General features: G+C 32.8%; 2 protein-coding genes across 2 annotated transcripts in view; both read left to right on the plus strand.

Moving 5' to 3' along the window:
• Nucleotides 1-3,376: 3,376 nt before the first annotated feature.
• Nucleotides 3,377-12,835, plus strand: LOC108776830 (sn1-specific diacylglycerol lipase beta). Its single transcript, XM_018543558.1, has 14 exons — nucleotides 3,377-3,398; nucleotides 6,494-6,592; nucleotides 6,888-7,100; nucleotides 9,630-9,946; nucleotides 10,498-10,641; nucleotides 10,730-10,898; nucleotides 11,029-11,152; nucleotides 11,225-11,368; nucleotides 11,451-11,562; nucleotides 11,641-11,733; nucleotides 11,884-12,038; nucleotides 12,112-12,249; nucleotides 12,385-12,500; nucleotides 12,652-12,835. Exons 2-14 carry the CDS (start codon nucleotides 6,498-6,500, stop codon nucleotides 12,827-12,829), a joined length of 1,998 nt encoding a protein of 665 aa, XP_018399060.1. The 5' UTR covers nucleotides 3,377-3,398; nucleotides 6,494-6,497; the 3' UTR covers nucleotides 12,830-12,835.
• A 3,240-nt stretch (nucleotides 12,836-16,075) lies between these two features.
• Tif-IA (RNA polymerase I-specific transcription initiation factor RRN3 homolog Tif-IA) overlaps nucleotides 16,076-16,732 on the plus strand; it is a 2,887-nt gene continuing 2,230 nt past the window's right edge. The window contains exons 1-2 of the mRNA XM_018543135.1: nucleotides 16,076-16,207; nucleotides 16,439-16,639. Of these exons, the coding sequence (XP_018398637.1) occupies nucleotides 16,439-16,639 (201 nt within the window). The 5' untranslated portion in view covers nucleotides 16,076-16,207. The remainder of the gene's footprint in view (nucleotides 16,208-16,438; nucleotides 16,640-16,732) is intronic.

Genomic DNA, 16,732 nt, shown 5'->3' on the forward strand with positions numbered 1-16,732 from the left:
ACCTACAAGAACGACTTTGAAAAGGAAATTGAAAAGTATTTGCGTGTGTACTAAATTTAAACATTGTTGTAATATGTATTAAGTATTAATATATGTATATTAAGTTTTCTTCAAGAGTCTTATAATACAGTTTTTCTCACATGCACAATCACTTTTGTTCATTTGCTTACAATAACGCTTATTTAAATGTTTCAGTTACTGATAAACCAAAAAAACATTTATGATAAATATCTTCACGTCAGATTATTTCCTCTGTTTTTTGCGAAAAAGGACTAAGCAAATCGTTTATATTTGCATTCTCCGATCACTATTCTTTATATAGCTCTGATAATAATTATATAGTTCGATTTCCTATTTAATTCAATTATAAGACATTAATTGCACAATCATTCATCTTGCATATTTTTCACGCAGTAAGAATTATTAAGAATACCGTTACTTCTATAAGTCTACTAAAAAGTTACGAGATTTATTTGGCGTACTAACTCGTTTTGTAAAAAAGTACGGAACCTGCAAGCTACTTGTAATTATACATGTGCACAATCATGGAATTGATGCATACCCAATGAATGCAGCTCGATCATTGTATGCGTATATATGCATGTGGTCAGTACTTTCAGCTCGAATGTGTAGTAATGCGGTTACAAGATTGGCTTCCATCTTATGTAAAGTTCATTCGAGATAGGCCGATACCAAGCAGAGTTACTCAACCGAGAATATAACGGGAACTGGAACCTCTTTAGATTATTTGTAACTTGATCGTTGAAGATTGTTTTTTAGAAAAAAAATTAATAAAAATTTATATTTCGCAAGTACGTCTAGAATGAGATAAAATAAATATAAAAGTCAGTAACGTTAAGAAGAATAATATACACAAAAAGAACGGTTTTTCTGAAGTATTTGGCTAGATACAAATCAAAAATTGATTGTAACATCTGCGTTCAACTCGATCGGACGAACTTCTAATGATAGTTCTGTCTCACATACCTTTACAATATACTCGCATTGAGAACAGGAAAATCAATCCAAACTATAATCATTATATCGGCATGTCTATATCGCATCGTCACACATCATAAGAGAATATTATCAATCCAATGACACAAACATCTGTAAGAATCGCTGAAGAAGGATCTGTGAGTTCCGAAACGTATGACACTTTTTGTTAGAGTTTTATATTATAAGATTTAAGAACAATTATTATTATTAAATCTATTTAGTTCGATTTAGACCGTTTACTTATTTAATTTGCATTGCAAAAAAATGAGTGAAATTTACTAACAAATCAAAAAGTAATTTTATCAAAGCTAAACTTAAATAAGAGATAGCCATCTTTAAAATGCAAAAGATATACTTTAATTTTTGGTATCGTTAATAGTGGCATATGAAAAAGACATACCAATATAACACTATTATGGTAACAAAAATTAAAGTATATTTTTGGCATTTTAAAGATGATCATCTTACCCAAGTTTACTCTATTAAAATAATTTATATAAAACGCTCAGGCTGAAAATTGTGTATAACAATGTCAAAACTTTTTGACTATTTTTCTTCCCGCAGAATACATATTAATAATAACGCGCGCGCGTGCATCAAAATATTATAATTTCCCATTCAACAATAAATGTAACAAATGTTCAATAATATATAACACATAACATAACATTATTGAGTAAGAAATTATAACATTGATGTAATATTATTGTTAGTTGTTTGTAAGGTCATTATTAAGGTCATGCTTGAGTTTTCTGTATAACATTTTGATGGCGCAGCAAAATTATTTCCAGATCAATATTTACGTGAATTTTCAGTTACTTCAGCAAAATCGTACTTTTTATATAACATTGATACGTCCATAAGATTTATATTTTAGATTTTAATATCGAAATTTTTAATAAGACGTTAACGGATTTAGATTCATCGCCTTATAAGGTAAGCGTACCAGTTAAAGTTGATAGTATAGTGGACATGACCCAATTATTGGACAAAATAAAACAATTTTTAACTATTCATCTTTTAATGATATGTACTACATTAAACAAATTTGTTCTTTATAAAAATTTAATAAAATGAATTGATTTAGAGCCGCACACATCAGTAAAAAGCTTAATATTCAACATTTTTGTCATTTTATCTATAATAACGGAATCATGTTCACTATAACTACTACATTTTCCTTGTGTGTAACGTATGTAATTTTCTTCTTGATAATAAGAACATTGTGAAAATAACGTGTTTCCTCCTTGGCTAATCTTCTCTAGATCCATCACCGGATATCGACATTCACCGCATTCCCTATCTCCTCGAGAAGAACGGTCAGGCACGATCGCCAGGTGCGTCGCTGATTCGTCGCTCCCACCATCAGCTCGGCTCGGCTCGACTCGGCTCGGCGTTTATCCCTCTCGAAGTAGCCCATTCCTTCCTCTTCTCCTTTTTCATTGCATTTTTCTTTCTCGCGGCCAGAACGCCGTGCGATAACCCGACGTACGGAGGGAAAGTTCTTCATGGTCTCTCTCATTCTCTCTCTCTTTCTCCCGCTCTCTTTCTCTCTCTCTCTCTCTCTCTCTTTTTCTTTCTCTTTAGTGGTGTACCGGTCCAGTTGTGGTCAACAAGTTCTTAAGATTCGGTTGCTCGGGGTGTCGCGCGCAGCAAGGTGAACAAGTCGCAGTATAAAACGTTCCGTTCAGTATGTGATTCTGCTCCAAGAGTATATAACCGTCCCCGACATAATATTGTGAAGTGTTCTCGCGGATTGAGATACCTCTTGTGCGCATCAGTGTCATCCACATCGCGGCCGCTATTGTCATTATTGCAGTTTATGCGAATGTTCAAGGACCAACTGGCACCGGTTGCCGAGAGACGCTCGTATCCCGCGGACGCTATGCATATCTTTGTACGTGCGATCAGAGCAGTTTTGACAGCGGTGGCAAAACCGGCGCTTGTGGTGAACGATTAAATTTGACAAATAGTGATTACGCGCCATTTCAAACAACAAAAAATAGATGTACAATCAGAAGAGATTCAGCGGTGTTCGAGTCATATACGGTTTTCCGCACAGATCGCGTGCAAGCGCGGAAATAGTTATCTTCGCGAGAGACGCCTGAACTTAACGGGAATTCGAGCGGAGGAAGCGCTCCAGTTTCGCGCTGCAGTCTACAACGTGCAGCTTGGAGAAAGGCTCGGTTGACGGTGATTAGACGAAAATTCCAATCGGGTTCATTTGCAACTCTCAGGACCGCGCTCTCTGAATTCCCGAGGTGGTAGAGCCAGTAGTTGGAGTGCGCGGTGGGCAAGGTGGAGTGCCGCGTCCGCGGCACGTCGCGCGTCGGTTGAGGGGAGATTTCAACGCGCGTGTAATACGCGTCCGGATTCGCCGGATATCGATTCGCGCATCTGTAAGTAGAAGTTCATCTATCGTATCTTTTTTTCTCCTAGTAGTGCCAATGTACGAATTTAGCAAGGCATATTATAAAATTTTCGTAATCCGATTGGTTGAAACGAGATATTTCAATTTTATAAGAGATCTACTCTCTTTTACAAGAGATTTGCAGATTATATATGCAGTAAATATTTACACTGAGAAAATATATATAATTTGTAGTCATTTTTTTTCTTACTAACTATATGTATATATATTTTTTTATAGATCTATATATACATTTATTATAATAAATTTATTATTATTCTAGCAGTAATAACTATAATTATGGTAATATGTATAGTTACAAATAGTAAAAATTTTTCTTTCAGCGTATCAAAGAAGGAAAAAAGACAAATCAAATTTTAAAAACATATTTTGATTATTTATATGAAAATTTTTATGTCAATTTTATGTAATATTCTCTTAAATATATGCAAGCTGATTGATAGCGAAACAGCATCGTGTATAGTATATGTATTTTCGCCTTGGAAAAATTATATTGTTTATTTTTAATATATGTATATTGTGATTCGCTATAGCGGTATAATTCGTGTTACTTGTAATTAAACATTTTGTAACATTCTGTTGCATTGTTGGCTTAATTAATGAAGAACGCTTTTCGCATTTGTAGAGAAAGTAATAGTATCGAAATAATAAGACTTAATTGCAATGATATCTTTGTGATAATTAGAATCTTTATCTTTAAGATAATCAAAAGATAACGGAAGATAAACCAGTATACTTTTGAATAACACAATTGCTAAATATAACGTTTTAAGCTATAAATATATAAAATATCTTATTTATTTATTACAATAATATAAGATATTTTATATTATATTGTCATAAATAAATAATATATTATCAATATATTAAATTTAAATTATATAAATAAAAACAAGGTATATATAAACAAGATTACATATATAAACATAAATTACCCTTTTCATACATATGTTTTTAATATGAAATATTCATCATTACATGTTATTGGAAACTTTTTACTAAGAGTTCATTAATTATTTGCATCTAGACAATGATAAATTATTTCTTTTATCGCATAAATTGGCATAAAATATTGATCACGATGTCAAGTTCGACCAGAATTCACTAAGAGATCAAATCAATTAATTTTCTCTATTATGTGGAATATTCCAAAGCAGAGAGCGAATTGAATTAGTACGCGTTGAAAGGTACGAGTTCTCGTATATCGTTTTATGAAAACTCGTGGCAATGCACCGCTAGTGCGCGCTTCGAATCAATGAATACACGCGATACACTTATTTATTTCATGTAATTCAATGCACCACGAACATGCAGTTACAGCATAGTGTTTTCTGAATGTCGTGTTTCCATTTTCTACGATCTCTTGCTAAATTGTATCAGAAGCCCAATTCTTGAAAAATATCGAAATTTAGGAAATAAGGAAAATACTATATTATACGTAACGTATGCTATAATATTTCCAAGTATTTCTCTAGATTTTCATATGCGATATTTTTCAAGACTAGGGCCCCTGAACTGTAATCGTTATTATAGAAATTTCTTCGCAAATATTGTATTTTGAATCGATTTGTAAATATCCTACTCTTTCACAAGTCGAACGATGCGCGATGTAAAATAACTTTTTATCCTTTTCTACGTTATTATTATGCAAGCCTACGGCGAGTTTTGAGGAAGCGTTAATTGCTGCCGGTGCAATTGCCGTTGCGTTTGCGGCCTCTTGTAGATTTGTAATCTTCTAAGAAATCCCTTATTTGTTTTGACCCTATAGAAACAACGCAAAAGGCATTGCAACATATTTCTATGTCTATTTAAACGGTATATTGTATTCGTGTCGAACAGCTGCAACGTGTGGGATTTGACAGCGAGTAACGACTAGTATTTCGACATCAATAAGTAGATAATCTGAGGCCCGAGTCATTATTACCGGCGAAATACTACGATGATAATGTCAATTTTCTCTCCTCCACCTAATATCATAATAACATACTGCATAATAACAATTTCCGCATTCTTATGCTTTTTTAGAAAGAAAGTAGTTAGATAATCTAGTATCTACAACTAATTGACGCATTCAAAAAGTGCACGTGTCATGATGTAATGTATGCTTTTCCGTGATTAAATGCTTCGAAAGTAATTTACGCAATTGTTTAGGGAGCGCTAATTCGCGTGCGAACCTATAATAAAAGCACCGAAAGGAATCGAAAATGCAAGAAGTTAAAAATCATAAACAGTAAAAGAAGTTTTACACGCGATGAATTAAAAAATATATTTGTAAATGAAAATATGTTACGAGAAAATTTTATTATTTTTAGTTTGAGCCTACCTCTTTTTCTTAAAAATAATGGGAAAGAATCACATCTGGGAAATTCATTATTTTCGAGTAAATTAATATAAATTCCACTCGTGATATCGTTGGTGTTTTTATATCATCCAGAAAATTGCAAAGCAGCTAACAATAATAAGATATAGCACGACTGAACGAGATGTATATTCAGTAAATAACGCGTATCACTGTCATTATCACATTCCGATCTGTCCGATCAGTGTCTGCGTCGTTGCTGGTATAATCACGTTGTTAGCGTCTAAATCAACTAAATTACACGTAAAGTAACGAAAATCATAGGCTGACGGTCCATTTAAACACATCGGAAGACTGTGTCAACGGTCTCGGATGTGGGATGGACACAGAGACTTTCTCTCGACGCTTTCTCTTGACGGCGATTTCGTGATCAAGGAGATACCCACGTATACCGTAATCGTCCGAATTCTGGCGATATTTATTATCATAGAAAGCGGCTACATTTTATAATATTACGAAATCCGCGCACGAGAATGACGCTAAGTTGCGTGCTCCGCAAGCCACCGCGAGACTATCGCGAACGTGACGAAGCGATCAATTATAAAGCATGTTTTCAGATACTATCTAAATGGAGACATATACTTCGACTTCCTGAATAAAATATTTATAAATGAGCTTCCACCTTTTACTTTAGCCTCTACCTGATTAAGAAAAAAACGTTCCGAGATATCATAACAGCGCTACAGCAAAGTTTCTTTCTCTAGGGAAATGCCTGCGTTGAAGCTCTTCGGTCGAAAATGGTTGGCCGCAACCGACGATCTCGTATACCCAGGCCTGTTCGAATTATTTATTCGTATTGTATGGTAAGTATCCGTGAAAAGCAGTCGCCGCGACTACCAGTATGTCGAAACAATGCACTATATTAATCGCAAATACAACGTAACATATGAAAATTGTTTTAAAATTATTTTTATACAAAAAATCAAGAATTTTAAGACTTAAATTTTTAACTAAATTCTACGAGATTTTTAAATTTATTAGAAGCATTGAACTTTATAATTTTCATTATTAATTTCTTTCGCAGAAGCGCGTCGCCCGAATTAAAATCGCGCGGATTGTTGCTAGTTTGTTTCTCGTAATCGGCTGTGTGTTTTACAGGTTGATTCTTATAGGGATCGCCTGCGCAAGGTACTACGAGGATACGTGGAATTGTCGGTTGGGAGGTGAATTAGTGCGCGTGTACCTCCTCGGCGAAGCGGTCATGCTTGGTATCGTCACGCTTTTGATACTCATCATTATCAGGCATAGCGCGAGGGGGGCTATCATGGACACGCATGCCCGACGCTACGTCGAACCGCTTCTGCTGGTCAAGTAAGCAACAAAAGTAAACCAGCGTTATGTCTAATCAGTTTTCTAGATCGATAACCTTCGTGAGACACACTTTTTAAAGTTTTCAACTTCTGTGTTTTTAAATAATAATTTGCCTAATATTATTTACAACCAATTCTCAGCAGAGAGGTTCATTCTTTATTATAGACTAGAGACTCGCTTTATCGTAGCTTCTCTTTATCAGAATTTTATATGCAATATAGATTATATATATAGTATGGGGTAGACCGAAAGAAAATTGTTTTAAAAATCAATTAGCAATATCCCCCAAAAGTTAACTATGGACCTCAATATGATCTGAATAAAATTTCACCGAAATCGATTAATATCTTTAGGTTGTCCCTCAATCTTGAAACTAATAAGTTTATACACATTTTTTAGATACATGTGTCAAAATTCGAAAAAGTATTTAAATTTTAATACAATTTGGTACTACTTGTTTTTTTTATCGCTGAACACGAATCCGAAATTAGAAATACATATTTCGAAATGGTGGATCCGCAATATATTCTTATAGAAGGAAAATTTTTTATTATTACGAGAAAAATAGCGTAAACACATTAATATTAAATTTATTGTTTTTTATCAAATCTATTGTTTTTTATCAATTCTATTGTTTTTTTATCAAATCTATTGTTTTTTTATCAACTACGGACTCAAAATAATTCTCATATTTGACAGGCTAGGATTTCACCAGTGTATGTTTATTTTAATATTAATGTGTTTGCGCTATTTATTTCACAATAATAAGAAATTTTCCTTCTATATATAAGAATATATTGCGGAGCCACACCATTTCGAAATGTGTAATTTCTGACCTCAGATTCATGTTCAGCGATAAAAAAAAACAGATAGTACCAAATTATATTAAAATTCAAATATTTTTTGGAATTTTAACATGTATCTAAGAAATACATAAACTTACTAATTTATCGAGATAAGAGGAAGACACTTATTATCAAAATATACAATTTAGATTAACATGTTGAACATTGTAAACATTTATTATAATAAATTAAAAAAAATTGTTTTAATGCTTATTATCCGACTTCTTTTAATTTATATCCTGAAAATAGTTGAATTTTTGAAAACATATTCTAATAAAAAAATGTTTAGTTGATTGAATACGATAAAATGATTAAAAAATAAACTTTTCCATTAAAAATGTGACGGTTTCTTTTATCAGACTCACTATATTACCTCATGTACGGCTTCGTAATTAGAGAAAGGTTGCCGATATTATCATACTCTCTTTGTTTTTAGATCATATTTCTTAATCAAAAGCTAAAAATAAAACTTTAGAAACATGAATGCAAATTAGAAAGTGTTTTCTATCAGATGATAGCTATTTTTATAATTAGCTGTTTACAGTTTTGCAGTAATTAACTTTTTCATAAGATGAGGAAAAATAAGTATCTGATAAGATGGGACCTAAAACTGACACAGTTGCAGTACTTATACACATTTCTATTCTTTTCCTTTCACAGGAATCATCTATACAAAATATCTATAAGTGAATGTATATGAGAATTTCTAGAATCCTTTCACTTTGAAGTAAAACTTGTTTTGTTAATTTATATGCATATTTATTGCTATTACGCAAAATGCAAACATTATAACGCAATACTTTTTTGGAAGATTTCTTCATGAATACAAGAATGCCTTCAGCGTTAGATTATTTGATACAATAACGCAACATTATAAAGTACTAGGTTAAAGTTTAAAATCTGTCCTTATACAGACAGCTATCCAAACAGCAATTCGACGTTCTTGGGCATCCGAAATATGTTTAGGAAAATCCAGTTTATGTCACTTTGTACGTTGAATGTCTATAAAATACATTCTGAGGACATTATTTGGATGTTATTTACATAGACATTTACGGATGTCCAAAGTACGTCGTCAATATGTTCAATTTTCAAGCATCATCATTAGAAGAAAACAAAAAAAAAATAAATTGAATCACTCGTGTTTAAAAAACCACACATCAAATAGAACAAAAAGTGCATTAGCATGGTGAGATTTTTTAATATAAAATGTTTACTTTTTTTTGATAGATTTATGATGAGATGATGCCTTTAGAGGTGAGTCCTCATAATTGAGCCCCAAGATAAAAATTAATAAAATTTTATGATAGTTCGGACTTGCTGACGACCGATGTTCTTTTCTTTTTCTTTTCTTTTTTAAATATAAAGAATTTATTACTTTAATTTACACATTGGTAATTAAACTGTAATATAACACATATTTGTTATATTGTTGATCCAGTGAGAAATGACAACTAATATGTACTAACATAGTACGTTATATGCAATTTGGTGTTTGCTGGATTGGTACATTTTTCCAGAATACTTATAGTACCTGTACCTAGATAATGAAAATGAAGTACCTTGCACAACATTGTACATTATTGTCGTACTTTACTATATCATAACAATAATTTTTTAGCTTAGGAACTGATGATCAATTAAATTAATGATAAGTCTAGAGATCTTTTTTCAACTTATTCAGGATATTGATGCTACTGCCAGAGATCGGATGGAACATTCTGGGTACTCTATGGATTTTCGGACAGAGTGTGGAGTGCAGGCATGAATCATACTCTATTACGGTCGTGGAGGCCTTGGTGTTCTTCGATTGGATCTTGATCGGTCTCAGCATCTTCGGCCTCGCCCTAGTATTCGACCCAATTGGCTCTCTGGAGAAAAAACAGCTAGAGAACTCCGTGGAGCACGGCAAGGTCTCGCGTATTTGGCTGAGGAGATTCAAGTTCCTGTGGTGGATGCGTAAGGACGAGAGTGCGAACGAGGCCTTTCAACAAGTCGCTGGTGAGACATAGGTACGGCTGACCTACGAAGAGGTCTTGCCGCATTCAGAAGTCAGAACTGGAATCGCGTGGGCGTTGCTTCCGATCGGAAACCGAACGCGAACGGTCATCGAAAGAGCCGATGATAAATCAAATAACTGATCTCTGATTTTGGTGACGGTGGGATTTTCTTCGCGATGAGTTCATCGATCTCTCGTCGCTCGCGACATGCACAATCATCGCGATACGGAAGTAGGAATGAATTTTAATTCGCGGTGAGATTATTAGCATCATTAATATTAAACAATAAAAATTATAATAACTTTATTCGACAAATTCAGCTAATAATTTATACGCATAGTTTGCACAATTTTTTAATGATTTATATCATTACATGTATTATTATATTATTATTATAATTATTATATGTAGTATATATATTATCGAATGCAGTTTTATGTAAAGAGAAAAAGAAACAGAAAGAGAGCAAGCAACTTACATTTATATATTTTTACTCTTTAGTAATATAATTCATCACACGATAAACGCACACTGATACAAATACCTTCGTAGGTCTTTTAACTGCTTTATTCCGAGGCACGGATTTGGTTCCTTCGGATGTGATGGCAGGATGTATTTTACTGAGAGTCCGGCAGAAGCGAGAAACTCATGAATTGCGAAAATTAAATCTAATTGCGCGTCCAAAATACTCTTCAGGTACGTTATTTATAAATTGCAAAAAATGCAAAAATTTACTTATGCAATGTTTACCATTTATAAAATATTTGCTGATTACTTTTTTTAGACAGTAGCGGGATTTTTTCGAGCGCACCTAACTGGATGTCCTTGGAAGCCGCCCATCACTTTCTGCAACTATCGATCGCTTCCTACGGCTGGCTTTTCGTAGTATATCAGCACGCATGTACCGGATGTTTTCGTTTAATAAGCGGCATGAGATGCTGTGCTTGTTTCCGGTAAAAGACATAACATAAAACTCAATATTACCCTTTATTTATATACCATTTTTTTTCTTAGAATAATTATACAATATATATATTTTTTAATTATTTTTATCGATTTATTATTTTATTGTCTTTTTTTTAGACGAAAGCGTAACATTATTTTAGACGATAACTGTTGTCTCTGTTATCTTTCTGGAGTAAAATACCTGTCAAAGATATCTGAAGATGATATTCTATTCGCTTCCTTCAAGAATCATTTATGCGAAGTTTGTATATTGTATCCAAATTATGCTCTTTCCATCTCGTTCAGCATAAAATTACTCTTTAAAATTTTACAGATACCATTCTGTGTAATGGTTGATCACAAGACTGCCAGTATTGTTGTGGTTATACGAGGATCATTATCGTTGCGGGATATAATTACTGATTTTGCAGCCTCGTCTGATTCATTTGAATGTCCTGGTATTCCACCAGGAAGCACAGTACGTTTAATTCCCTTTTTGATTATAAGATATATAAATAAATTGATTTAATTGTATATATAAACCTACGTAAAATTTGTAGGCCCACAAAGGCATGATAATAGGAGTAAAAATAATCTTAAAACAATTGGAGAATTATAAAGTCCTGGAAAGAGCATTCGCCACGTATCCCAATTATCATCTGACACTTACTGGTAAGAACTCCATACTAACTGCCGTTGACTGTATAACTGTGTGTACATATTCTATAATGAGATAACGTGTGTGCTTAGGTCATAGTTTAGGAGCCGGTTTAGCCATTTTGCTGGGTTTACTGATACGTCCTCGTTATCCAGAGTTGAGAGTCTACGCGTTTGCTACACCTGGTAATTGCTTGTACACATGGCTTTGTTCTTGCAAATATCATAGTTTAATTAGCTAGAAAAATTGACAGATGTACTATCTCCAATTATTAATTTTTTGCGTACATATAATAGACTGATTAATTTTAATTTCTAATATATTTGTTTAAAAAGCTGGATTGCTCAGCAGAGAAGCTGCTAGGGTCACGGAGGAATTTGTATTGACTATAGGACTTGGCGATGATCTCGTAATGAGACTGAGTGTGGATAGTACAGAGAATTTAAGGACGTCATTACTGACAACTCTTCATGCTTGTCGATTACCTAAGGTATTTATAAGCATTTGAGACACTCAAATTATTAAATTGAATTGTGTTTTGATAAATATTTTCGTATTTTTAGTACAGAGTAGTCCTAAACGGATTTGGATACGCTTTGTTTGGAGTTCCCGACAGAGATCTGACTAAAACATGGGCCAATCATAACATAATTAACACAATCCCGGGTCAATCGCCTTTGCTGACCAAACACAACGATGTGGTAAGAAAAAATACTGCATTTACAAAATTTGTAAAAAGTATTAAACATACAAACATTTACAATATTGATTTTATGTAATATTGAATTTGCTGACTAAACTAAAACTTTGTTGTTAGTAATTTTTTTTGTCAACAGGATAAAATAATAGAGCGCGATATAACAAAAAGAAGATATTCAAAAATGAAACTGTTTAATGCTGGTCGTATACTTCATATAGTGAGATGCAAACTTGAAAAAACGGAAGGAAAGAGGTACATAGCTCTTACAAAATTTCTTATTAAAAGTATTAATTTTTATGGTTCTTTATAAATTAAATCCTTCAAAATACTGAAAAAATATATTAAAAGCGTCATAGAATTATAAGATATATTAGTTAATAATGACGTTTAATTTTTACATTAGCAAGAAACAACTCGCAAAGGAGAGAAAATACGAGATGCGATGGGCACAAGCGGAAGAATTTACGAAATTATCAGTAATGCCACGCATGCTTTTGGATCACTTACCAGAAAATATAGAGCGGGCTTTAGCCACATTAATGGAGCAACAAAACGATGTACCATATTATTTCGATCCTTAGTGTAACCCAAAGAAGTGATTTTATATTATAGCTTTAATAAAAAGAACTTTTCACAAAATCACATCCTATAATATATCCTAAAATTATTTATCGATAATTAATTTTTTATTCAACATATAACATAGAAATTTGTTAATAAAATAAAATAGTAAAATGAAAAATGGCGTAATCCCTTAATAAGATAAATAGATATATTGATTTGAAAAATCTGAAGTAATTATGATTAATTTAATCAATGATTAATTGGAAAAAATAAAAGTTATACTTAAAAGTGTAAAGACGAAACGCGAAGTTAAAAATTTGATATACAAAAAATTCTATATTTTAAAAATATATAGAGTTTAAAAAATTCTATATTCAATTAACTTTGAATTGCATTCGTATTTTGCGTATTGTATTCTTTAAAAATTCTTTAAAGTAAAAATTTTATTCAAAACAAGTAAAAGTTTTCCAATCAATAATGAAAATCTTATCAATTAGAATGGTAACTCTAATCGCGTACAGTATCCCCATAAAAAAGCTTTTCGTATATTATTTTCACAGAGCAGCTCTGGGAAGTCGGAACCCCAAAATGCGAATTTTGATAAAATTATTATTGCATTCGTTTGTCCACTGTTTGTCCACGTTTGTCCACCCATTATTTTCGTTTGTCCACCTACTTTTATTATATTTTTCATAATAATGAAAAATAATCACTTGGGGGTACTACAATTTTTTTTTGTGTATAACTTTTTTTTGGAGGTTGGATAGATGAAAATAAAGGGTGGACAAACGTGGACAAACAGTGGACAAACGAATGCAACAATGATTTTATCAAAATTCACATTTAGGGGTGCCAACTTCACAGAGCAGCTCCGGGAAGTCGGAACCCCTAAATGCGAATTTTGATAAAATTATTATTGCATTCGTTTGTCCACGTTTTCCATCCATTATTTTCGTTTGTCCACCCTGTTTTTATTATATTTTTAATAATAATGGAAAATAATCACTTGGGGGTACTATAACTTCGTTTTGTGTATAACTTTTTTTTGGAGGTTGGTTAAATGAAAATAACGGGTGGACAAACGTGTACAAACAGTGGACAAACGAATGCAATAATGATTTTATCAAAATTCACATTTAGGGGTGCCAACTTCACAGAGCAGCTCTGGGAAGTCGGAACCCCTAAATGCGAATTTAGATAAAATTATTATTGCATTCGTTTGTCCACTGTTTGTCCACGTTTGTGCACCCATTATTTTCATTTGTTCACCCTATTTTTATTATATTTTTCATAATAATAAAAAATAATCACTTGGGGGTACTACAATTTTTTTTTGTGTATAACTTTTTTTTGGAGGTTGGATAGATGAAAATAAAGGGTGGACAAACGTGTACAAACAGTGGACAAACGAATGCAATAATGATTTTATCATAATTCACATTTAGGAGTGCCAACTTCACAGTGCAGCTCTGGGAAGTCGGAACCCCAAAATGCAAATTTTGATAAAATTATTATTGCATTTCGTTTGTCCACTGTTCGGCCACGTTTGTCCACCCATTATATTTTCGTTTGTCCACTCTATGTTAATTATATTTTTCGTAATAGTCTAAAATAACCACTTGAGGGTGTTACAACTTTTTTTGTATAACTGTTTTTTGGAGGGTGGACAAACGGGATTATTTTGGTCTCAAAATGTTTCTAGAATTATGTGCTCTAAAAATATCCAGAATCAGCTATTTTGCTCATCGTTTACGTCGATAAATTCGATCCACAGTTTGGCTATGCTGACTCGCGTACAAGAGTATAAAGTACATTAAAGCAATCAATTGCCGGGATCATATATACATATGTATATATAACTTATTTAAAATATAAACACGCGCGATATATTTTAACACATTTGTAAAAAAAAATGGGTGTAATATACAACTTTAATGTTAATACTTTTAAACTTAATAATGAACATCACGCGCATGTAAGTAAACATACATATAATTGCAGAGAAGAATATTTATTCTGATCCACATTTTATGTAGCGCGAATACGATTATACGAACCGCGAATATCTACTTACCATCAGTCTTGAAAAGTAGATGTGTTATCCTCAGAATAGTGGATCTTGAATGTAGTTCACATTCACTTCTTCAGAGGGCAGTAGTGCGCATTTGCGGTTACAGGTTTTTAGTCGTCATGTCCTCTCTCAGGTTTCTCTCTGATAACGTATAAACCATATACATAATGAATTTGATTGGTTCATTGACTCATGCATAAGAAAATGGACCAATGAAATTTCTTATGCACATGCTTTATGCGTTATGCAAAAGTCTGTGCTCCCCGCTTTATTGTTTACCAAATGTTAAACAAGGATGACATGACACCCAGGGAGCACTCGGGTGGGAATCTGAACACGCCGCTTAGTCCAGTCATTATGTATATTTAAAAAAGAAAAAATTGGAAGCAGTAATTTTATTTTTGGAGGGTCTCAGGGATGTCAAGAAAAGCTTAACTTGAAGTTTTCGACCTCTGTTTCTCGGTTGTCTTTTTTGCTACAGTTAAAAACACCAAAAAAATGGTTTTTTCGCAATAACTCGGGTTCTAATCAACTTAAAAGGTCGTTATTAGGCCCATTTTAAAGGTTTTTTTATGCTCTTCAATTTTTGTCATATAATATTTTGTCGTGCGACCGATATTTTTCGAGATATCGAATGATTTATCGCGATTTTTGTACTGAAAATAAGTTTTTTTTTGTTTTTTGCTTTTTACTCGGTATTTTTAACGGAAAATGTAAAAGTGACTTGAGAAGAAGTTGTAGAGAATTAAAAAACGAACAATTCCTTTTTTTTTATTTTTTTTTAAATTTTTTTTTATTTTTCCTTTTTTCGAAAAATATCGGTCGCACGACAAAATATTATATGACAAAAATTGGAGAGCATGAAAAAACCTTTAAAATGGGCCTAATAACGACCTTTTAAGTTGATTAGAACCCGAGTTATTGCGAAAAAACCATTTTTTTTGGTGTTTTTAACTGCAAAAAAGACAACCGGGAAACAGAGGTCGAAAACTTCAAGTTAAGCTTTTCTTGACATCCCTGAGACCCCCCAAGAATAAAATTTCTGCTTCCAATTTTTTCTTTTTTAACCCATTTTTATGTACATAATGACTGGACTAGCTATGCGTTCGAAAAGTCGTGCTACTCTGTTGAGTTTTACGTTTACCCATACCCAACCTTACTCTACCCGACGAGTAGATTTTCGAACGCACCCACGTATGGTGAAGAATTTGTCAGCACGTGGGATGTGGTAGGATTTGATATAAGACTCATCCAAACATACACGTGTACAGCTGCGGAAAGAGTTCACTTCACCTTAGGCGAAGGAAAAATTATACTCGCCGAAGTAAGTAGCGCTCGTTCTAATTTATTTTATAACGTGCATTTATCTTAACCTTGTTCCTCCTGCCGCTCCACGCCTGCTATTTCGCGATTACATATTGTGATGTTTTACTTTATGTCAATGAAAGCTCCTTAATTACGAGTTGAATTCAGAACAACGATTTACGAGATAGATCTGTCATTAATCAAACTCTAATAGAGTCCTTAAAGTTCCAATGATTCGTCTGTTTAATAGATGTCTGTGGTATCCTCAAGAACTGTCAGCAGTGTGTCATCTATGCTGAAAGACAGTGGAGTTAGAGCGCAGTTTATTAAACAACCTGACAAAATATACAAACCTCCAAAAGATATTAAAGATATATTACATAATTATAAGGGTATTAGAAAAAAAGAATATGATAAGTTGATACATTCGCTTAAAAATTGTGTTGTAAAGGTAATGATAAAAAACAAAAAAAAATTTTACTCTTTTATATTGCTTGAGATATATGTATATATATATGTATATATATGTATATATATGTATATA

Source organism: Cyphomyrmex costatus, unplaced genomic scaffold (assembly GCF_001594065.2).
Source record: "Cyphomyrmex costatus isolate MS0001 unplaced genomic scaffold, Ccosl1.0 scaffold112, whole genome shotgun sequence".
NCBI lineage: Eukaryota > Metazoa > Arthropoda > Insecta > Hymenoptera > Formicidae > Cyphomyrmex > Cyphomyrmex costatus.